This window comes from Aotus nancymaae, unplaced genomic scaffold (assembly GCF_030222135.1).
Source record: "Aotus nancymaae isolate 86718 unplaced genomic scaffold, 86718_ANA_hifiasm-v0.15.2.pri h1tg000019l, whole genome shotgun sequence".
NCBI lineage: Eukaryota > Metazoa > Chordata > Mammalia > Primates > Aotidae > Aotus > Aotus nancymaae.
In genome coordinates, this window is record NW_026988431.1 from 33,076,190 (window position 1) to 33,100,980 (window position 24,791).

Here is a 24,791-nt window from a genome sequence, read left to right on the forward strand (position 1 = left end):
AGCCCCACAGGTCACCAGGGTGACTCTTGTGGCCGGCGCAGTGGTTTTGCTGGCACCTTAGCGTGGCAGTTCTTGGTGCAGAGTCTGGAGATTCCCGGGCAGAAAAGCACCATCAATCTTAATACTGCTGTTTTGGCCAGCGCAGTGGATTGCTCAGATTTCGGCGCTGGGAACCAACAAGTTGGACGTCCACTCAGAGACCTAGTTAGAAAGTCGGTAATTACAAAGACGACAGAGGGATAAATATATAACGAAGGGAAGAAACCAGCCTAAAAAGGCAGAGAATACTCAAAATCAGAATGCCTCTCCCTCTACAGGGGATCGCAGTTCCTCATCAGCAACAGAGCAAGGCTTAATGGAGAGCGAGTGTGTTCCATTATCAGAAGCAGGTTTCAAAAGGTGGGTGATAAGAAACTTCTGGGAATTAAAAGAACTTGTTCTAACCCAATGCAAAGAAACTAAGAACTTTGAAAAAAGGTTTGATGAAATGTTAGCGAGAATGGACAATTCAGAGAGGAATATAAGTGAATTGATGGAGCTGATAAACACAACATGAGAACTTCGCGAAGCATGCACAAGTTTAAACAGTCGAATTGATCAAGCAGAAGAAAGGATATCAGAAGTCGAGGACCAGCTCAGTGAAATGAAACGAGAAGACAAGATTGGAGAAAAAAGGATAAAAAGGAATGAGCAAAGTCTCCATGAAATATGCGACCATGTGAAAAGACCTAATTTACGTTTGATAGGTGTACCTGAATGTGATGAAGAGAATGAATCCAAGTTGGAAAATACTCTTCAGGATATCATTCAGGAAAACTTTCCCAACCTAGCAAGGCAGGGTAATATTCAACTCCAGGTAATACAGAGAACACCACAAAGATATTCTTCAAGAAGACCAACCCCAAGGCACATAATCGCCAGATTTATTAGGGTTGAAATGAAGGAGAAAATACTAAGGGCAGCCAGAGAGAAAGGTCAGGTTACCCATAAAGGGAAACCTATCAGACTTACAGCAGATCTCTCAGCAGAAACCCTACAAGCCAGAAAAGAGTGGGGACCAATATTTAACATCCTTAAAGAAAAGAACTTTCAACCCAGAATTTCCTATCCAGCCAAACTAAGCTTTACAAGCGAAGGAGAAATTAAATCTTTTGCGAATAAACAAGGACTTAGAGACTTCACCACCACCAGGCTTGCTTTCCAAGAGCTTCTGAAAGAAGCACTATACATATAAAGGAACAACCAATATCAGCCTTTCCAAAAATATATCAAAAAGCAAAGAGCATTAACACAATGAAAAATTTACACCAACTAATGGGCAAAACAGCCAGCTAGCATCAAATGCCAGTATTAACCTTATATATATTCTAATTGGATAAAAAGCCAAAACCCATCAATATGCTGCATCCAGACCCATCTCACATGCAATGATACACAAAGACTCAAAACAAAGAGAAGGAGGAAGATTTACCAACCAAACAGAGAGTAAAAATAAACAAATAAACAAAAAGCAGGAGATGAAATTCTCGCCTCTGATAAAGTAGACTTTAAAGCAACAAAGATCGAAAGAGGCAAAGAAGGACATTACATAATGGCAAAAGGATCAATGTAACAAGAAGAACTAACGATTTCATAGATCAACGAGACAGAAAATTAACAAGGACATCCAGGACTTGAACTCAGACCCGGAACAAGTAAACTTAGTAAATATTTATAGAACTCTCCACTTCAAATACACAAAACATACATTACCACCTCACACCTATTCCAAAAGTGACTACATAATTGGAAGTAAATCACTCTTCAGTAATCGCATAGCATTTCATAGGTTTAAATGAAATATTGGTTGGCTGCTTGTTTGTTATTTTCTTCCCTTATTCCTTCCTGTCTTCATCATTAAGTATAATTATTGGTATAAAAGAGGTTTTCAATACCCATTACTAAATTGCATTCTAGCCTGGGCAAGAAAGCAATACTCCCATTCTCTCTCTCTCTTTCTCTTCCTTTTTCTTCCTCTTCCTCATTCTTTTTTTTCTTTCTTTCTAAAAAAAAAAAAAAAAAAAAAAAAAGGACTTTTGCAAATGGAGATGGAATCACCACCAAGATCTATATTGATTGTTAAATTGGAAAAAAGCAAAGTAACAAGTAGAATATAGATTGCCACCATATTCCTCAAAAGAGAGAAGAAAAAGATAAATTCAACTTATAATGTTTGTTGACTCTAGAGAGTGGAACTGGGTGACCGGAAGACAGAGGTGAAACAGATATTTTTCATTGTGTGAATATATAAGTAATTCAAAAAAAGAAAATTTAAAGAAAACCGAATGAGGCTGGGCGCGATGGCTCATGCCTGTAATCTTAGCACTGTGGGAGGCTGAGGCAGGCAGATCACCTGAGGTTGCGAGTTCAAGAGCAGCCTGACCAAAATGGAGAAACCCCGTTAGTACTAAAAATACAAAACTTAGCTGGGTGTGGTGGCACATGCCTGTAATCCCAGCTACTCAGGAGGCTGAGGCAGGAGAATCACTTGAACCCAGGAGGTGGAGATTGTGGTGAGCCGAGATCGCGCCATTGCACTCCAGCCTGGCCAAAAAGACCTAAACTCCAACTCAAAAAAAAAAAAAAGAAAAAGAAAGAAAGAAGAAAGAAAGAGAAAGAAAGAAAGAAAAAGAAAGAAAGAAAGAAAAAGAAAAAAGAAAGAGAAGAAAAGAAAAGAAAGAAAGAAAGAAAAGAAAAGGAAAGGAAAGAAAAAAGAAAAAAGAGAAAACCAAATGAGTATCCCAGCAATGACTGAGAACACAAGCTTATGATGAGAGTTTAGAATTTTGGTACAGGTATTACTGAAAATTTCAGGAAATCACCAGGACTTTCCCACTTTGGACTCAGTAAGTCAGTAAGTGGAGAAGCTCAAAATGGACAAAGAAAAGCAACTGAAGGGCTGGGCGTGCTGGCTCAAACTTGTAATCCCAGCACTTTGGGAGACCTTGGTGGGTGGATCACGAGGTCAGGAGTTCGAGACCAGCCTGGCCAACATGGTGCAACTCCATCTCTACTAAAAATACAAAAATTAGCTGGGCATGGTGGCAGGCACCTGTAATCCCAGGAGGCTGAGGCAGGAGAATTGCTCAAACCCAGGAGGCAGAGGTTGCTGTGAGCCGAGATTGTGCCACTGCACTCCAGCCTGGGCAACAGAGCAAGTCTCTGTCTCGGAAAAAAAAAAAAGAAATGAAATTGAAATGCTTTGGAATCCTTTGATATTCTCACCTAGCCTTCCTTCTCCACATTTTATTGGTTAATAATATAGTGGTCATATCAACATTTCACATTGTTCTTTCTTATAACAATACTTTTATATACCTTTATATACTTTTAAGAATTGATGTTGAACGTCCTATGTAATTTCACTTCTACAATTCACGTCAAAATTTTACCTTTCCAATTTGTTAAATTACCAGAATGGCATCAATATTTTCTCTCGGGTGGTTTGGGATCACTGGCAGTTGTTAACTGGCAACTTTACAAAGTTATTCTATCACTTCCAGGACCATGGACTATTTCTTCATTTATATAAATATTAAAATAATATTTTTAATACAGCTTAAAATTTTTCTTTATTGATGTCTACTCATTTTTTGAACCATTAATTTCCAGAAATGTTATCATATTTTTTCTTGCTTTTTCATTTTCTATCATTTTTTCTTACTCGTTATTGCTGATGTAGAAAAATGCTACTGATTTTAAAGGAACTCTTTGTATCTGGCAAACTTGTTGACCTTCTTTATTTATAGAAATCTTTATTTTGCGATTGTCCTTTCCATATATGGTCTACAAATAATGTTCCCTTTTCAATCCTTATATTTCTTATTTTCTTTTCTTATTTTAAGGTTTTGACCAAGACATTCAATAAGTATATTAAACAATACCTGTGAATCAAATGTCCACTTATATTCCTCTCATTTGTCACATTACTATAATTAGAATTTACTATTATTGGTGTGATTATTTTATTAACATTAATTTATCTCATTGTACTATATGCTCCATGAAGGCAAGAGTTATACCTGATTTTCTCATCACTATATCCCTGGTATAGTGCCTGGGACATATTTATCTCAGTAAATATTTCTTTTCCTCTTTTTTTTTTTTTTTTTTTTGGTGGCAGGCTTCCTCTGTTGCCCAGGCTGGAGTGCAGTGGTGCGATCTCAGCTCACTGCAACCTCTGTCTCCCCGGTTCAAGTGATTCTCCTGCTTCAGCCTCCTGAGTAGCTGGGACTACAAGCATGCGCCACGACACCCAGCTAATTTTTGTATTTTTAGTAGAGACAGTGTTTCACCATGTTGGCCAGGATGGTCTCGATCTCCTGACCTCGTGATCCACCTGCCTCGGCCTCCCAAAGTGCTGGGATTACAGGTGTGAGTCACCGCGCCTGGCCAGTAAGTATTTCTTGAATGAATAAATGAGTAGTCTAGGGTGATAAAGAAAAATTGAAGAAAATAACAGGTGAGGGCCTCCTATTTCTTCCCTTGCATTTTCCCCTGACTCCAATACAAGCTCATTAACACTCAGTATATGTATCAGTCAGGATATTTTGGTTGCAAACGCCAAAACTCACACTGGCTAAATTAAACAACTGGGAAATTTACTGGAAGGAAGTAAGGAAATGGGGGATTGGTGATTAGAAGATGAAAGGAAGGCTGGAAAACTAGGCTAAGAAAAGAGAAAGTCTGGGAATGTAGAATAGATAGTAGAAACTATTCAATAGCTTTCTCAAGCTACTGCCACTGAAACTAATGAGCACCAACCATTTTCATCTCTTTTTCTCTCTCATCAAGATTTGTGTTCCAAGGAAGGAGTATCCAACTGGTGCAACTTGAGTCATGTGACTTCCCATGAATGGGCAAGAGCTGGACACCAGTGCAGTAAAGGTGACTCTCAAAAAAATAAGGTGTGGTACCAGTACCAGAAAGAGGAATGGAGGTTTGCAGGCCAAAAATCAATGTCTTACACAACTTCTGCCACTTTAAAGGTTCACCTGAGATATTACCAATTCAAATGCTGGGAAAAACTGGAAACCAAAAAAAAAGAAAAAAAAGAGTTGGGGATGGATAAGAGGACAAAGGGATTCAGAATGAACGCAAGACATCTCTAAGTATAACCTCCCGTAAACATGCAAATGTTTTATAAATTCAAAACTAAAAGAAAAAAAGCAGGATAAGAAGGTGAACTTTCTTAGGCAGAAAATATATTGTATTTGTCCATTTTCACACTGCTATAAAGAATACCTGAGACTGGGTAATTTGTGTAGGAAAGAGGTTTAATTGACTCACAATTCTGCAGGACTGGGGAGGCCTCAGGAAACTTACAGTCATGGCAGAAGGAGAAGCAGGCACATCTTACATAGTGGCACGCAAGAGAGAGAGAGAGAGAGAGAGAGAGAAGGAGGAACTGTCGAACAGTTATAAAGCCATCAGATCTCGTGAGAACTCACTCGCTATCATGAGAACAGCTTGGGGGAAATAACCCCCATGATTCAATCACCTCTTACCAGGTCCCTCCCTTGATGTGTGGGGATTATGAAGATTACAATTTGAGGTGAGACTTGGCTGGGGACACTGAGTCAAACCATATCATATATACTGTTCTGCATCTGGCTTTTTTCACTTATAACCTAGAGCTTACTCCATATCAGTTCATGAGAATCTCTCACATTCTTCTTTCTTTAAGTATACAATTCAATGTTTTCAATATAGTCAGAGTTGTGTGACCATCACCATAATCTGAGATCATATTCGTCACCCCCAAAAGAAACCCTGTATTCGTTAGCAGTTACTCCTCCTTATCCCCCATTCTCTTCCTTCAGCCCTAGACAACCAATAATCTACTTTCTGTCTCTACAGATTTGCCTATAATTTGAACATTTTATATAAATGGAATCTTACATGTGGCTTTTTGTGTCTGGCTTCTTTCACTTAGCATAATGTTTTCAAGGTTCATCTCCATAGCATGTATCAGTATTTCACTCCTTTTTACTGCTGTGTAATCTTTCATTGTTTAGATATACCATATTTTATCCATTCATTGGTTGATAGACATTTGGGTTATTTCTACTTTTGGCTAACATGAATAATGCTGCTGTATTCATGTATAAAATTTCAGGTCCCACATTCTTTTCTCTTTTTTTAAGGCTGCATATTCTTTTCTCTTTTTTTACTCCTTTGGGTGTTTGTTCAACTAGTCCTCTCCTGGTGAACATTTAGGTTATTTGCAATCTTATGCTACTACAAATAATGCTACAATGAATAACCTTATGCTTATGCTTTTTTTAATTTGTGGAAATGTATCATTAGGACATATTCCTAGAAATGGGATTACTGGGTCTATATATTTGTATTTTGGGAAGATAAGCAGTTTGTTGGTGATGAGTTGCAAATATATATCTCCAGTTTGTCATTTACCTTTTTAACTTTGATTATGGTGTGCTTTCTTTGCCATGCAAAAGTTATCTATTTTTATATATAGTCAAAATGTATCAGTCTTTTCCTGTGTTTGCATTTTAAGGCTTTCCTCCATCCCAGGTTATAAGGAAATTTACCTGTGTTTTCATCTGGTATTTTATAAGGTTTCATTTCTTACATTTAGATCTCTGATCTTTTTGGAGTTTATTATGGTATATAAAGTATAAACCCAAGTTTCCTTCCAAATAAATATCCATATATCCAACTCTATTTATTAAAAACATCATCTTGGCAGGGTGCAGTGGCTCATGCCTGTAATCCCAGCACTTTGGGAGGCCAAGGTGGGAGGATTCCTTGAGGCCAGAAGTTCAAGATCAACGTGGGCAATATAGTGAAACCCATCTCTACAAAAAAAAGTCTAAAAATTTAGCCAAGAGTGGTGGTACATACCTGTAGTTGTAGCTACTCAGGAGGCTGAGGTGGGAGGATTGCTTGAACTTAGGGATTTGAAGCTGCAGTGAGCTATGATCACACCAGTGCACTTCAGCCTGGGTAAAAAAGCAAAATCCTGTCTCTGAGAAAGAAGGAAAAAGAGGCCAGGTGCAGTGGCTCACGCCTGTAATCCCAGCACTTTGGAAGGCCGAGGTAGGCGGATCATCTGAGGTTAGGAGTTCGAGACCAGCCTGGCCAACATGGTGAAACCCTGTCTCTTAAAAATACAAAAATTAGCTGGGCGTGGTGGTATACGCCTGTAATCCCAGCTCCTTGGGAGGCTGAGGCAGGAGAATTGCTTGAACCTGGGAGGCAGAGGTTGCAGTGAGCCGAGATCGTGCCATTGCACTCCTGCCTGGGTGACAAGAGTGAGACTCCGTCTCAAAAAAAAAAAAAAAGAAAGAAAGAGAAACAAAAGAAAGAAGGAAAGAAAGAAAGAAAGGAGGAAGGACGGGAGGGAAGGAAGGAAGGAAAGAAAGAAACAGAAAGAGAAAGAAGGAGGGAAGGAGGGATGGAAGGAAGGAAAGAGAAAGGAAGGAGGGAAGGAGGGAGGAAAGGAAGGAAGGAAAGAAGGGAGGAAAGGAAGGAAGGAAAGAAGGAAGGAGAGAAAGGAAGGAAGGAAGGAAAAAAGGAAGAATTCTTTTTCCTCAGTAATTTGAGATGCCACTTAAATCATATACTAAAACTTTACATATGTTTGGGCCTACTTATGGTCTTTCTGATCCATTGATCTGTCCAATGCACCAATACTACACAGTACTACATTGTTTTAATTATACAAGATTGTTTTTTTGTTTTTTTCTTTTTTTCTTTTTTTTTTTTTTTAGACAGTCTTGCTCTGTCGCCCAGGCTGGAAGTCCAGTAGCATGATCTCAGCTCACTGCAACCTGCACCTCCTGGGCTCGAGCAATCCTGCCACTTCAGCCTCTCAAGTAGCTGGGACTACAGGTGTGGGCCACCACACCCAGCTAATTTTTGTACTTTTTGTAGAGACAGAATTTTGCCATATTGGCCAGGCCAGTCTCAAACTCTTGGCCTCAAGTGATCCACCCACTTCAGCCTCCCAAACTGCTGGGATCACAGGCATGAGCCACTGCACCTGGCCCATACAGGATTTATAGTATGTTTTAATATATAATATGGCCAGTATCCCTCCATTGCCCATTTTTGGAAATTTTCCTGTCCTTATTTCTTCATGTAAACTTTAAAATCAACTTGTCTAGCTTTAGAGAAACAAAACAAAACAGAAAAACTATTGGTTTCATGACTAGGATCATTTTAAATATATAACTTGAGGATTGTTTAAATTGTCTATCTATCCAAGAATAAAAGATATTTTACCATAAAGTCTACTTTTGTATTTTTCAGGTACATTTTATGGTTTTCCTCATCATATGTTTTGCCTACTTCTTAAGTATTCTTGTTGGTGTTATGTCACTGGTAACCACGTGTATAAAAACTGATTTCTATGTTAATCTTATTTTATTACTTTACTGAGGCATAGGATTGTTTGAATTAGTTTTAATTATAATTTTGTTTTCCACCTAAACTATGACATCACCTGTAAAAAGATCCCTCTTCTTTGCAAGTCTGATTCCCTTCATTGTGTTCTTTTGGTGATTGTTTTGCTCTTTCCAATACAATGTTAAAATGTAATGGAGTTAGTGGGTATCCTTGTCTTGTTTCTTTGCTTTGATGGGAATATTTAGTGCTTTCCCATTAAACAAGATACTACTTTTTGTGTATTTTTTTACGAAATCAGAAATGGGTGTTGAATTTTGTCAAAGACCTTCTTATTATGCATAAAGATAGTCATCATGTTTGGCCTTAGGTATATTAATGTGTGAATTATATAAACAGACTTCCTAATATTGAACCATCTTTGTATCAGTCATGCCATATCATTTTAAAACATGCTATAGATTGCTTTCTAGTATTTTATTTAGGATTTTTGCATCAATACTCATATGTGAGATTTACAGGATTTTTGTCAGATTTTTTTCAGATTTGGACATCTGAAAATTTCAGATTAATTTTTTTTCAGATTTGGACATCAATGTGGTATTTTCATATAAAAAAAACAAAGTTTCTTTAATTTTATATATTTTAAAACAATTTATCTAACATTAGAAATTATCTGGCCTTTAAAAGATTGGGTAGTTTCCTCCTGAAACCATCTGGGCCAGGAGGTTTTTTAGTATGGCAGTTTTTTCCTTTCTTTACTTTTTATATTAGTGCTTTTTTTTTTTTAGATGGAGTCTCTTTCTGTCGCCCAGGCTGGAGTACAATGGCATGGTCTTGGCTCACTACAACCTCTGCCTCCCGGGTTCAAGTGATTCTCCTGCCTCAGCTTCCTGAGTAGCTAGGACTACTACGGGCGTGTGCCACCACACCCGGCTAATTTTTGTATTTTTAGTAAAGACGGGGTTTCACTGTGTTGGCCAGGCTGGTCTTGAACTCCTGACTTCGTGATCCACCCACCTCAGCCTCCCAAAGTGCTAGGATTAAAGGTGTGAACCACCGCACCTGGCCTAGTCCTTTCTTGATTAGGCAAACTAGAGGATTATCTAGTGTTTTTTTTTGAGAAACACCATTTATTAACTCTAACATTTATTTCTGCTTTTTTCTTTAATAAAAATTTCTGGAAAAAAAAGTTAAATGGCAGAATTGCTACAATTCAATTAAATCAGCAATTGGGGAAATTCATAGCTTTTCTTTTCTTTTGAGACAGTCTCACTCTGTCACCCAGGCTGAGTGCAGGCAGTCTCGTGATCACAGCTCACTACAGCCTCAACCTCCTGGCCTCAAGCAATCCTCCCTTCTCAGCCTCCCAAGTATCTAGCATGACAGGCACATGCTACCACTTCCAGCTAATTTATTTTATTAATTTGTAGAGACGAGATCTCACTATATAGCCCAGGATGGTCTTGAACTCCTGGGCTCAAATGATCCTCTTGCCTCAGCCTCTCAAAGTGTTGGGATTACAGGCATGAGCCACTGTGCCCAGTCATAGCTTTAAATACTTTATGTAAAAAATGAGAACAAAAATAAGTGGACCAGGCTGGGCACAGTGGCTCACACCTGTAATCCCAGCACCTTGGGAGGCCAAGGCGGGTGGATCATTTGAGGCCAGGAGTTTCAGACCAGCCTGGCCAACATGGCAAAACCCTCTCTTTACTAAAAATACAAAAATTAGCTGAACATGGTGACAGGCACCTGTAGTTCCAGCTATTCAGGAGGCTGAGGCAGGAGAATCACTTGAAACCAGGAGGCAGAGGTTGCAGTGAGCAGAGATTGCACCATTGCACTCCAGCCTGGGTGACAAGAGCGAGACTTCATCTCAATCAATCAATTAACAAACAAATAAAACAAAAATTAGCTGGGCATGGTACCAGGCACCTATAATCTCATCTACTCTGGAGGCTGAGGCAAGAGAACTGCTTGAACCCAGGAGGTGGAGGTTGCAGTGAGCCAAAATCGCACCATTGCATTCCAGCCTGGGTGACAAGAGCGAGACTCCATCTCATAAATAAATAAATAAATAAATAATACAAAAATTAGTCAGGGATGGTGGTGGGTACCTGTAATCCCAGCTACTCAGGAGGTTGAGGCAGGAGAATTGCTTGAACCTGGGAGGCAAAGGTTGCAGTGAGCCAAGATTGCACCACCGCACTCCAGCCTCGGTGACAGTAAGACTGTCTCAAAAAATTAAATAAATAAATAAGTGGGCCAGGCTCGGTGGCTCATGCCTGTTGTCCCAGCACTTTGGGAGGCCAAGGCAGGTGGATCACTTGAGGCCAGGAGTTCAAGACCAGCCTGGCCAACATGGCAAAACCCATTTCTACTAAAAATGCAAAAATTAGCTGGGTGTGGTGGCTGGCGCCTGTAGTCCCAGCTACTTGGGAGGGTGAGGCATGAGATTCACCTTTAGGCACCAGAATTGCCTTGAACCCAGGAGGTGGAGGTTGTAGTGATGAGCCAAGACTGCACCATTGCAATAGAGTGAGACCTTGTCTCAAAATAAATAAATAAATAAATAAAGTGAATTAAATATCCAACTCAAAAAAGAAAGTAAACCAAAAAATGGGAGGAAATAAAGATAAAATTCCCCAAATCCTAGACCTTTATCAAGTCAAATGTTGACAAGATAGAAGCCAAGTGCTTGATTATTCCCCTAGATTTACTCCTGGATTTGGACTGCCGTGGGATGAGGAGATCCTGGAACAACCTTTGGATTCCATGACTTCAGATATGAAGTACAGAGTGACAGTCTCTTCAGGTGGCCCAGGTATCTTAACCACAGATAGCACAGAGGTGTAGTTTTTCTACATGGATCTTCAAAAATACTTTAATATTAGCAATCCATCACACAGCATCAGGGGCAGCATTTGTGCAACTGGATCCTTGCTAGTAATTAAAACTATGGGGTGAACCATGCCAAAAATGACCTACAGTTCCTATAGTTACATGAAAATTAAAGCTAAAGCTAAAACACAATATGCAAAAGTCAACAGGGTTATACTAATCACAGCAAAAGACTGTACGTTTACCAATGTTTAGTATTTAAAGTAGCTTATTTCCTGAAATCTTAGATATTATCTTCAATTTCAATTTTTATTTGACAGATATTAAAAGCAGACTGGGAAAAATATTTATAATAAATGAAAAGAAAGCATACATAATAATATATACAATGACTTGATTTTGTAAAACAAAAATATAATACAGCCATATTGTATACACCAAAATGTTGACAGTGATACCAAGTCCTTGGAGGCAAAAATCCCTGTCTTACTCATCTTTATGGTCCCACATTATAGCAGAGTGCTTGGCACAAAGTAGATGTTGAATAACGTTTATTATAACAATGGAAGTGAATACTGTATGAATGTATGTCTTCAAAAAAAAAAACCCAGTCAAGTAAATATATGAAATTTTCATGTTTGCATCAGAAACATATAAAAGCCTAAAGATAAAGTCAATACTTAATTAAATTTCTCTTGTGTAATTTCATTATTATAAAATTAAGTCTTTAGTCAAAAATTCAACTCTAAAAATAGGGTCTCAAAAATCACATATCTACATATAATACTAAGACAAGTAAATTGTCAGCCAGGCGCAGTGGCTCACGCCTGTAATCCCAGCACTTTGGGAGGCTGAGGCAGGTGGATTGCCTGAGGTCAAGAGTTTGAGACCAGCCTGGCCAACATGGTAAAACTCTGTCACTAAAAAATTAGCTAGGTATGGTGGCAGGCGCCTGTAGTCCAGCTTCTTGGGAGGCTGAGGCAGGAGAATTGCTTGAACCCAGGAGGCGGAGGTTGCAGTGAGCCAAGATCGCACCACTGTACTCCAGTCTGAGTGACAATAGTGAAACTCCATCTCAAAAAAACAAAAACAAAAACAAAACAAGTAAATTGTCTTAAGCTGCATCATCATCATCATCTACTGCAGCATAAATGGCTTGATTCCTCCTCTTAATTTTCTTTCTTTGTTCAGGTTCATGTTCACCACTCACCCTCTTCAATGGCACTTTGCTTAAGTCCTCTCCATTTCCTGACTCCACAGTCCCACCAGGTTTCCCCTCTCTATCAATTGTGGAATCCACTGTATCATCAGAAGATACAATCATAGAGCCTGGCAAGATCCTGACATCAGAGAAACTTGCAGAAAAGTCAGAAGCTTGATCAGAAGGTTCTACAGATGGTGTATTCATGTCACTATGTGCACTTACAATATTATCTTCATCTTCTTCTTCATCTAACATTATTTCATCTGGATTAATAGAAGACAGAGCAGATGTGTCTGTATTATATTCACTCCGGTCTTCTCCAGAGTCATTACTTTCCACATCATCCTGCTCTTCATCTTCACCACACAAGTGATGTTCTGCCTTGGACTTCTGAAGTCTAACATTGATGTCTGTGATGCCAAGTTGGGCACAAAATTCAGTAGTCTGAGGATTGATCCTATGAATCAGCTGCATTTGTGTCTGTGGTTTACTAGGATCATAACAAGCAGCTGTTACACTAAAGTTACATGGAACCTTGAGGTCATGATTCAATTTTTCCAATACTTCTTTCATATCTTCTTCTGTTGCACTATAATCCCACCTATGAAAGTACAAAACAATAGCTTTTTACATTTTATCAGCTCTAAACAATAAATGATGAAATCTAATTATAGACTTCAGGTGCCAAGGATGAAAAATAAGCCATCTATCAAGATTCCATTTTTAAAGTTATAGTTAATTTAGCCAAGGACTATTTAGAAATAAAAATAATTCTTAGAGAAAGTCATCTTTAACTCATACTCCAAAATAATTTTAATGTGTGGACTATATATTTACCATATTATAGTTTTATGTACACTTATTCACTTATACATTTATTTGAGGTAATGCTCAACAGTCCATTTTTTTGTCTCCTTTAGATGGAAAACCTGAAAACTTTGAATTGTTCTGACACTCATTCAACAATAATTCCCTTGATTAAAAACAAAGATGGAGGCCAGACACAGTGGCTCACGCCTATAATCCAGCACTTTGGCAGGCTGAGGCAGGTAGATCACTTGAGCACAGTCATTCAAGACCAGCCTGGGCAACATGGGAAAGCCCCATCTCTACCAAAAATACCAAAAAACTACCTGGGCATGGCGGTGCACACCCAGCTGCTCTGGCGGCAGGGGTGGGAGGATCCCTTTAGCCCAGGAGGTGGAGGATGCAGTGAGTCAAGATCCAAGATCACGCCACTGCACTCCAGTTTGGATGACAGAGCTAGACCCTGTTTCAAAATAAAACAAAACAAAGATGGGAGTCACAAAAATTAGGCACGCAATGGAAAAAGCAGGTCCTAAATAAGTTCTGACTTACCTTGCATGAAGGCCATTATTTTCAGGCATATTCCATAGGTGCTCAGTCACATTAATAAGATCATTTGTAGCCCTGAGAATAGTGAGCCATTCAATATCATATTCCAAGCAATCAGGAGCACTAGGGTCATGTTCTATTTCTAATATCTACAGGATGAAATCAATGTTAGGAAATGCATATATATTTTTAATAGTCTAAGAACTTTAATATAATTCAATAAAATAAAAAGAATTTAAATTTAATTTCAATTATTTAATTTTAACTCAATACAACATTTAATTTTAAAACATTTAAAACATTTAAAATACCCCCAAAGAATTCTCAGAATACATAAATTACAAAGAGCACAAAAAAATTCCAAAAGGAAAATTAATTATTTTTAAGTCGCTGGAAGAGTGCAACTATATTATAAAACCACTTCATTCTATTTACCTGAAGAAAATCTCTATGTGGTAAGCATTTGTCCAAGGCTAAAAATTTGGTTGTTCTGGCTGTCTGTCCTTTATCCTTTTCCTGGACAATATGAATCATGATTTAAGAAAGAATGTTAAAACAATCACAGGTAATTCATACACAGAATAGGACAAAAATAATCTTTATTACACATACCCCTAAGTTGTGTGTCAAAGGAATGACTTGTTACTTTTCCAAAATAAGTTAATTCTATACCCACTTGTGCGATAATAGAAAGGCATTTAACTTCTCAGACCTTCAATTTCCATACAAAATTCAAAGCAAAAACTAATGATGATGATGATGATGGTGGTAACTCAAAGCATTGAATACACATAAATCAAAGCATAAAACCCAAGGATTAAAGATAAACAAAAGAGCTTAAAAGTAAACTGGCAGAACTAAAACTGTACAATTTTTAGAAGAACCCATAGGAAAAAATCTTTCTAACTCTAGATTAGGCAAAGATTTCTTAGCTACAACACCAAAAATAGATGTGATATGTCCATAGAATGAACTATTACTCAGCAATAATAAGGAATGCAGTATTGATACAAGCTACAACATGAGTGAACCTCAAAATGAAGCAAATGAAAAAAATCAGTTGCCAAAGACTATGTATTTTATTATTCCATTTAAAGAATGTTCAGGAAAGGCAAATCTATAGAAACACAAAGCAAGTTAGTGGCTGCCTGGGGCTGAGGGTAGGAACCAGGATTACCTACAAGCAGGCACAAAGGATCTTTGGAGGTGATGGACATATTCTAAAACTAGAATATGTGATATTGGCACAACTCTGGAAATTTACTAAAAATCACTGAATTGTTCACTTAAAATGTGTTAATTTTTTTTTTTTTTTTTTTTTTTTAAGACAGTCTTACTCTGTTGCCCAGGTTGGAATGCAGTGGCACAATCTTGGCTCACTGCAACCTCTGCCTCCCAGGCTGAAGTGATTCTCATGTCTCAGCCTCCCGAATAGCTGGGATTACAAGCGTGTGCCAACGTGCCCAGCTAATTTTTGTATTTTTAGTAGAGACAGGGTTTTGCCATGTTGGCCAGGCTGGTCTCGAACTCCTGGCCTCAAGTGATCCACCCGCCCTGGCCTCCCAAAGTGCTGGGATTACAGGCATGAACCACAGCGCCCGGCCAAAACATGTTAATTTTATGGTATGTAAATTACACTCCAATAAAGTTATTTTTTTTCAAAAGTGAATTGACAGAAACATGGGGGAATTCACAAACTTGTAGGTCATTTTGGAAAAGGTTAAAAAGTGACCTATTGAAAGCAGTAAGGCACATGGAGGAAAAAACACAAGCAAGCAAGCAACGGTATCTCCTGCTGAGGACTTCAGTTCAGTTCTGGTGAGGTTCAAGCTGAATATGCCTTATCTGAAATGCCTGGGACCAGAAGTATTTTAAATTTCAATTTTTTTCAGATTTTGGAATATTTTCAGAATACATACTGGTTGAATATCCTTAATTCAAAAATCTGAAAATTGTGTGTCATGTGAGTGCTCAAAAATTTCAGATTCTAGAGCATTTCATATTTCAGATTTTCAGATTAGGGATGCTCAATCTATACTAAGAAAAATGGAAGGCATGGAGATTACAGGCAGATATTGGCAGCAAAGCAGTTCCAAGGAAAAGTGATCTTTGATGTTGGTAAAGGGGCTAAAATAGAAAGTGGCAAAGTGAGGAGCCTGAGGAGCCAATTACAAAAGGTCAAACATATCATTAATGCAGAGATACAATGAAAAAAGTAACCTCTCCTTCTCCCAGTGAAACTAGGAAGTGAGAAGAATAAATCCACAATGGAAAGGGGCTACAGAAATATTTTCAGACAAAAGCTTCCAAATTGTGTTTGAGGAACATTGTTGAAGTGTACCTCTAACACAGAAAAGTGTTTGGTTAAGTAAGTTTGGGAAGCATCACATTCTACTCTTGAGAAAGGCAATGCCCATTAGTGCATTAGTGCAATAAAGACACTCAGAAATTCTCTTAGATGTCTCCAAGAAGAAATCTGTAGCTCTGTTAACCCAGCATTTTCTTTTTTCTTTCTTTCTTATTTATTATACTTTAAGTTCTGGGGTACATGTGCAGAATGTGCAGGTTTGTTACACAGGTATACACATGCCATGGTGGTTTGCTGCATCCATCACCCCGTCATCTACATTAGGTATTTCTCCTAATGTTATCCCTCCCCAATCCCCCTACCCCCTGCTATCCCTCCCCTAGCCCCCCACCTCCCAACAGGCCCCAGTGTGAGATGTGTCCATGTGTTCTCATTGTTCAACACCCACTTATGAGTGAGAACATGCTGTGTTTGGTTTTCTGTTCTTGTGTCAGTTTGCTGAGAATGATGGTTTCCAGCTTTATCCATGTCCCTGCAAAGGACATGAACTCATCCTTTTTTATGGCTGCATAGTATTCCATGGTGTATATATGCCACATTTTCTTTATCCAGTCTATCACTGATGGACATTTGGGTTGGTTCCAAGTTGTTGCTACTGTGAATAGTGCTACAATAAACATACATCATGTGTCTTTATAATAGAATGATTTATAATCCTTCGGGTATATACTCAGTAATGGGATTGCTGGGTCAAATGCTATTTCCAGTACTAGATCTTTGAGGAATCACCACACTGTCTTCCACAATGGTTGAACTAATTACACTCCCACCAACAGTGTAAAAGGGTACCTATTTCTCCATATCCTCTACAGCATCTGTTGTCTCCTGATTTTTTTTTTTTTTTTTTTTTTTTTTGAGACAGAGTTTCGCTCTTGTTACCCAGGCTGGAGTGCAATGGCACGATCGGCTCACCGCAACCTCCGCCTCCTGGGTTCAGGCAATTCTCCTGCCTCAGCCTCCTGAGTAGCTGGGATTACAGGCATGCACCACCATGCCCAGCTAATTTTTTTTTGTATTTTTAGTAGAGACGGGGTTTCACCATGTTGACCAGGATGGCCTCGATCTCTTGACCTTGTGATCCACCCGCCTCGGCCTCCCAAAGGTCTCCTGATTTTTTTAATGATCACCATTCTAACTGGCGTGAGACGGTATCTCAATGTGGTTTTGATTTGCATTTCTCTAATGACCAGTGATGAGGAGCTTTTCGTATTTGTTGGCTGCATAAATGTCTTCTTTTGAGAAGTGTCTGTTCATATCCTTTGCCCACTTTTTGATGGGGTTATTTTTTTCTTGTAATTTTTTTTAAGTTCTTTGTAGATTCTGGATATTAGCCCTTTGTCAGATGTAACCCAGCATTTTCTAAACAGTTTTCCTACAGAATACTTTATGGGAAAGTCAGGGTTCAGCCAGAATCAGAGGTGAAAGGAAGAAATGCATACTTCCATAGAAGTCCAATTATAAATATATATTTATTTTCTACCTTCCATCAGGCACATCATCCATGCAGTTAAGCAAAGGAAGCTGGGGGTCATCCTGGACTCTCTCCTCCCTCAGTCACCAAATTGCAATGATTCTCCTAAAATCTCTCTAGAATCTGCTTCATTCTGTGTATTCTCTCTTAGATTAAAACCTTCTCTTTTGCTTAAATAGCTGCTCTGCCTCCCATTTTTTATTACTCCAATCCATACACAACAATGCTGTCAAACTAATCTTTCTAAAATGAAAATCTGACTTCATCACCCCCCAAATTTCCCCATCATCTGTGGTTAAAACCTGAACTCCAGAGCATGGCCCCTAGACCGCAGTTATGATTTAGCTCCAGCTACATCAGTCCCTATGCCTCAGACCCACAAGAACTACCTACAAGTCCCAAAATACCCCATGCTCTCAGACGTCTAGCCTCTGCACATGCCAGTCCCTCTAAATAAAATATCCTTACAGTCTATTTCTTCCTGGCACTTCAAGACTCAGTTCAGCAGTTGCCTTTTGAAAATCTCTATCTTCATCTCCCACGTTCCCATCCCACCACAGTGTGGCTTAGGCGCTCCCACAGCCTAAATTTTCTCTCAAACTTATTTACCATTTTGTAATTGCCTGTCTTTTCCCAGCATCACATATTGAGCTACTCACAAGAGGAAAGTTATCTTGCACTTCTTTCTCTAACTTTACAACTGTGTCTGGTCCATAGATGTCCAGTGTGTGTTAAATGAAAGAATAAATATTTTGTTTTCTACCTGATGCTGCATCAAGGCGGCAAACTTCACATGAAGGTGGGCAGAAAACCAATAAGTAGGTTTTAGATGCTCTAAAAGCTCTGAGGCAGCTGGACTTCCTAATGTGTTATTTTCCACTTCTTGTCGGAAAAAAGATTTAGTCTTGAGAAGCTGCTTCTTATTTCCATAATGATATATACTTCTTGGCCAATCATGAGACAAGAATATATCTATAGGCTGCCTCAGCTTTCAAAATAGAAAAAGAAAAGAAAGAAAACTCTTAAAACAGATTAACAAAAACAATCCCCTCCCTTCTCTCTACCACCATACCACCATTCACCCACTGAGATTTCGAGAATTCTGTGTAATTCATTCTAAGGACACTTTAAGGGAGTCATAAAAATACTAGGCTACTCATTCATCTAGGCAAAGAGAAGGTGCATTTTTCTCTGCTGATAAATCATTCTTATTTTCAGTGGCAAGGCAATAGAGACACACTCTAATTAGACTGCCAATCATCCAAGATCTTTAGCACTTAGTTTCTAAAATATATAATATCCATAGTTCTTTTCCTTTTTGGTAAAGAATGACTATTTTGAAGATCCAGAGACACCAGATTTCATATGACCTCTAACATAATTGATTCAGTAAACCCAAATTTACTATATAGTATTACTGTTACTATATAGTATATACTATATAGTATTTACTATTACTATATAGTATATAGTATATCTTTGGATATACTATACCCAAAGATTTATCAGGGGAAAAAAAAATTCTAATAGGTTCACATAGTTTACACTAAAAAACTGTTTACTACATATATTAGTATTTAGTTAAACAACTAAAGGAAACAAAATATACTCCAGACTTTACTTATCCCCAGAACCTTCAAGTAATCTGAAACGAATACTTGAAAGCTGAATTAAAACAAATAACTATTCAAGACAATACAAAATATGAGACAGATACAACTAACTACCAAATGACTGGTATGGCCGATAGGTGCAACAAACATTCACACTAGGGTAATGACTCTAAACTAGAAAAGTCATGATTGGCCGGGCATGGTGGCTCATGCCTGTAATCCCAGCACTTTGGGAGACCAACAGAGGCAGATTGCTTGAGTTCAGGAGTACAAAACCAGCCTGGGCAACATGGTGAAACCCTGTCTCGAAAAAAATTAGCTGGTGATATGTGCCTGTAGTCCAAGCTACTCGGGAGGCTGAAGTGGGAGCATCACCCAAGCCTGGCAGATTGAGGCTTCAGTAAGCCAATGCGTGATCACACCACTACACTCCAGCCAGGGTGACAGAGTGAGACCTTGTCTCAAAAAAAGGAAGAAAAGTCGTGGTTGGGAAATGGCATCTAAGTTGGGTCTTAAAGGACTGGTAGGATTTAGATAGGTGAAAGAGAAAATCTATTCAAGGGAACTGTATGCACAGGGCATAAAAGAAACACTTGCAAACATTTGTAGGTTCCTGCAGAGATTCTAGAGACAGTTTGATGGGCATAAGTGCAGTCAGGCAGACTCTACCACTAAACTTTGGGAAGTCCTGGGCAGGTTACTTACCTGTCTGAGCCTTGGTTTCTCATTCTTAAAAGAATGAAATTAAGAGTAAGACCTATCTCATAGGGTTTGAGTGGAGATTATATGAAATACCAAGTGTGAAGTTTGCTTAGCCCAGTGTCAGCAATGTAGTGGGTTCTCAAACAAAAACCTAGTTTCACCTACTCTGCAATTAAGCAGCGTTTCCATATCACCTTTACAATTTTCCCATTTCCTCCATCATCTTTACTATTATTTATTTTCTATTTAACACCATTACTTATTATTATATAAAATAAAATGTTTATTATAATATTTTCTTTAAAATATCACTTTAATATTTTCTTTTAAATATGACTTTATTTTAATAGGTATTCTTCAGCCTTACCCTAAGTAATAATATTTGAAATCATGAATTAAATGCTTCATTCTTACTAAAAAAAACCTCATAATTATTGAAGTAAAAAAAAGTTGCCAGGCACAGTGGCTCATGTCTGTAATCCCAGCACTTTGGGAGGCCGAGGCAGGCGGATCACCTGAGGTCAGGAGTTTGAGATAAGCCTGGCCAACATGGTGAAACCTCATCTCTACTAAAAATATAAAAATTAGCCAGGCATGGTGGCAGGCGCCTGTAGTCTCAGCTTCTCAGGAGGCTGAGACAGGAGAATCGCTTGAATCCAGGAGGCGGAGGTTGCAGTGAGCCAAGATTACACCACTGTGCGCCAGCCTGGGCGACAGAGTGAGACTCCGTCTCAAAAAAAGAAAAAAAAAAAAAAAAAAAAAAAAAAAAATATATATATATATATATATATATATATTCATCTGTGAACCTCCTAAAAACTCAAGATCCACATTTTTAAAATGCTGAATTGCTCCTCTTGGAAGTACTATACCAATATGACAAAAATACATTTTGGTTCAGAATTATTTTAAAATTTTTTCAAGTCTGCTGTAATGCACTTTTTACGTACCTGTTTTAATTTATAGACTTCAATATTTCTCACATGATATATACTCCTGACTGTAGATGAATTATAAGGGGGGCATTCAAAATGACCTTAGATTGAAGAAGAAAAATAAGCTATATTCAATTCTTTTAAATACTGCAAATACAAAGACATATACACAGCTCTCTAAAATAGCATGTACACCTTCAATATATATGATTTTAAAAAGTCATCTAGGAAAATTTTTTTAAAAGATGGTGGACTGCCATCTCTTGTGTAGGCTCAACTAGGGGCGAATCTGCTTCCTAAGGTCCCAAACATGGCTGCTGACACACTTCAGTTACTTTCTAACTGTTGACTGGAGACTATTTCCTTATGCTCCCAATATTAATAAAATAACAAATTATTGTTTTAAGCCAAAAAAGAAATGTGTATTATATGCATAAATGATATCCCAGGGATAAAACAGAAAACCCGATTAACATCTTCTCAAGAGTGGTTCCAATTTGTACTCACACCTGCTACAAAGAAGACAGCCTATTTTGTATCTCCATTCCAACAGTTTAAACTAATGAAGAGCCAAGTGGCAGGGAACAAACTTGTAACAGTTACATTCAGGATGTAAGTTTCAGCCATCAACTTAATGTGAAATCAACGTGAATCCAAGCTACTCCTTTAACTTCAAAATCAAGGTATAATTCATTCAGACACAATGAAATGAATAAGCAGTGTGGTGTACTTATATAATGGAATATTATTCACAAATGAACAGATCAGATTACATGTGTCAACACAGATTTCAAAACATGTTAAACAAAAGAAGCAAGTTGCAGAAAGATACAAGCACTATGATACATTTATATGAAGCTTAAAATATACTATGTGGTACATTGTTTAAAGCTCTTATATATGTGGTAATGATGTAAAATAATCAAGTAATTGATAATCACCAGATTCAAAATAGTGACTGCCTGGCAAAGAGGGAGGGAAGAAAAGAAGGGAATGGGAATGAGGACAGATAAACATTGAACTTCAATTGTACCTATACTGTTTTATTTCTTAAAAAATCAAAATAAAAAATAGCAAAATACTAAGACTTGATAAAACTAGATCAAGGATACAAAGACATATGAAAAAGTCAAACTATATATATGCTTAAGTTATTCTGGGGCATGCAAGTTCTAAAGTTTAAAAATAATTCTCAAAACAATACCTTTTCGATAGTCATGAGATTTAAAAATACCAGAGATTCCACCGATCCTTACACCTCGGTATTTTACCACACCAGCCAAACCTAAAACATTACAGTTAAATAAAATCACTATAGGCAAAAGGAATCTCTTCACACTGACTGAATAAACCATTCAATTTAGATGCAATCTGAGTTCTAAAGTTATTTGAAAATTAAGCACCATGATGAGGTTACTTTTTATATAATAATATGTCAACAGTATATTAGTGATATATTATAACAATATATAAAGGAGAGGTCTGGAATTAGATTAGCCAAAAGACTAAGTAGATTCTGGAAAGGACAAATGAGATAGCATGCTGAAAGTGATACAGACATAATTTTGTACCTAACTGAATACAAGGATGAGGTAGTGAGAGGTGGGAAATGTCCCATGATGGATTTATATGTTATAAACCTGAAAATCAACAGGCATAAGGTATAAAGAAGCTGCAGCTTCTAATATCATTTCTGAATGATCATATTCTGACAATTTCACTTTTTCACATAATATAGGATGAATACATCAAAAGATGATCAATAAGTAGTAAAGTAGGGAAACAATTTCTGAAATTATGATCTCGTCATTGGTAAAATCTATAAACAGTTCTAGAAAGAATATATATTTAAATAAAGGGATGGGGCTGGGTGTGGTGGCTCATGCCTGTAATCCCACCACTTTGGAGGCCCAGATGGGCTGATCACTTTGAGCTTATGAGTTCAAGACCAGCCTGCACAACATGGTCAAACTCCATCTCCACAAAAAAATACAAAAGATAAAAAAATTGGCTGGGCGTGGTGGTACACGTACACGTCTGTAGTCATAGCTACTTGGGAGGCTGTGGTGGGAGGATGGCTTGAGCCTGGAAGGCAGAGGTTGCAATGAGCTGAGATCATACCACTGTACTCCAACCTGGGCAGCGGAACCAGACCTTGTCTTAAAAAATAAAAAATAAAGGGATGAAAAAGCCATATAGCTTATAGGGGCTAATACTGAGACAATCTAATCAAATCTGTCGATCTAAAAGCAGATTATAGGAAATCCAGAGGATAAAAGGTTTTTGGTTTTTTGGGTTATTTATTTTTTTTTTTGAGACGGAGTCTCACTCTGTCATCAGGATGGAGTGCAATGGCATGATCTCAGCTCACTGCAACCTCTGCCTCCCGGATTCAAGCAATTCTCCTGCTTCAGCCTCCAGAGCAGCTAGGACTACAGGCGCACACCACCATGCCCAGCTAATTTTTTGTATTTTTAGTAGAGATGGGGTTTCACCATGTTGGCCAGGATGGTCTCCAACTCCTGACCTCGTGATCAGCCCGCCCTGGTCTCCCAAAGTGCTGGGATTACAGGGGTGAGCCACCTCGCCCGGCCGGTCTTCTTTTTAATTCAATAAAAACTGTGAGAAAAAAGAAGGGACTACATATAGTGTGTGAGGTCTTTGCAATTATATTAGCTAGTGGTTAAAACACTAGATGAAGGGTGTATTTTCATGCTCACCTATTTAATAATTAACTACTTTACATTTTCAGGATTAACTATTTAAATTAATGATATTTTCCAAACACCATACATCTCAAGAAGCAGCCCAACTAACGCAAATCCTCATAGGCTCTTCCATCCCAGGAAAAAAAATCATCCACAAACACATACCTAAATAATAAATGTTTGGTGCCACCCATCCACCATAGGGTAACTCTTGTAAATGATTTGAGGCTTCATGGTTTCCCCCAATGAAAAGTGTGAGAACTGGGGCCTTCTTCTCTCCAGAATAATACCTAGAACATAAGAGCAAAATCAGTTACCACAAGTAGGCATAGCAGAAAAGCAAATAATTTCCGAAAAACAAAACAAAAAACTGAGTTCATCATAAAAAGTTAAAAAGCTCTTTCAAAAGGAAGTGCCCAGTACCCATCCTTGTCCTTAGGAATGAAGCACTTCCACCTTGGGCTTCAAGTCAGTGTACGTACGTTCAATTAAGTCAAGAACTTTGTCGAGTTCATTGCCATAACCTCATCTTCTAGAACCGCAACAAGCGCTTAGCAGGCGCCCAGTAAAAACTCCTGGATCATTAAATGAACTAATTCCAGAGTCCTATCAAGTACAAGGTAGCTTCTAAACCTGTCAGCTTCTTCCTCCAGGATGTCCCCTCCCAGGCTTCGATCCCCTGTGAAATGGGTAAGATGGTTGTATGGAAAGAAGGAAAGTGACATTTCCTAAGCGCCAGGTCCTAGAAATACAGAGCGAACAAAGACAGGATCTAAGGGAAACAGGCAGCCAGTGGCAGAGGGAAATCGAACACAGTCCCACCCTGCACCGCCTAGTCCCGGCCCGGGCTGCGTCCTCACCTGTAGAAGGTTTGCATGTGGCGGTACTTGGGCGGCACGGCCATGCAGCGTAGATCAGCCTCGTTGCGCACCGCCTGGAAGTCGCCGCAGCACAGCAAGAGGTCGACAGGCCCCGGACCGCGCCGCTCCGCCAGCGCCAGCGTCTCATAGATCTTATCCAGCTCACCGTGGCAGCAGCCGGCCACAGCCACCCGCATTCTGCCGGCCAGAGGAGGGGAGCGCTGCCTGCACGCTCTACACTACAGCCAGTCCAGGCCCGACTGATGGCTCAGCTCCCGCCAACTTTAATAAGTAAAGCCGCCAACTGCTGTAGACGCCTGC

The 24,791-nt window shown here is 38.6% G+C and overlaps 1 protein-coding gene across 2 annotated transcripts; it reads right to left on the reverse strand.

Annotated features, from left to right (window-relative positions):
* Positions 1 to 11,282: 11,282 nt before the first annotated feature.
* Positions 11,283 to 24,791, reverse strand: DBR1 (debranching RNA lariats 1). 2 transcript variants are annotated; one of them, XM_012451141.3, is made up of 8 exons: positions 24,471 to 24,791; positions 23,776 to 23,900; positions 22,107 to 22,187; positions 20,918 to 21,003; positions 18,416 to 18,640; positions 14,249 to 14,329; positions 13,817 to 13,962; positions 11,283 to 13,058 (listed from the first exon to the last, which is right to left on the reverse strand). In XM_012451141.3, exons 1-8 carry the CDS (start codon positions 24,665 to 24,667, stop codon positions 12,368 to 12,370), a joined length of 1,632 nt encoding a protein of 543 aa, XP_012306564.1. In that variant the 5' UTR covers positions 24,668 to 24,791; the 3' UTR covers positions 11,283 to 12,367. The 2 variants fall into 2 exon arrangements, with proteins under 2 accessions (XP_012306564.1, XP_012306565.1); XM_012451142.3 differs by lacking the exon at positions 18,416 to 18,640 and having other exon boundaries at positions 24,471 to 24,783.

Excerpts from the sequence above, each read along its gene's own strand:
- DBR1 (XM_012451141.3), bottom strand. The coding sequence starts at position 24,667 with ATGCGGGTGGCTGTGGCCGGCTGCTGCCACGGTGAGCTGGATAAGATC. Across the intron at positions 21,004-22,106 it reads ATCTCATGACTATCGAAAAG|GTCATTTTGAATGCCCCCCT; the intron begins GTATTGTTTTGA and ends CTTCAATCTAAG. Across the intron at positions 13,963-14,248 it reads CACATAGAGATTTTCTTCAG|ATATTAGAAATAGAACATGA; the intron begins GTAAATAGAATG and ends TTCATCCTGTAG.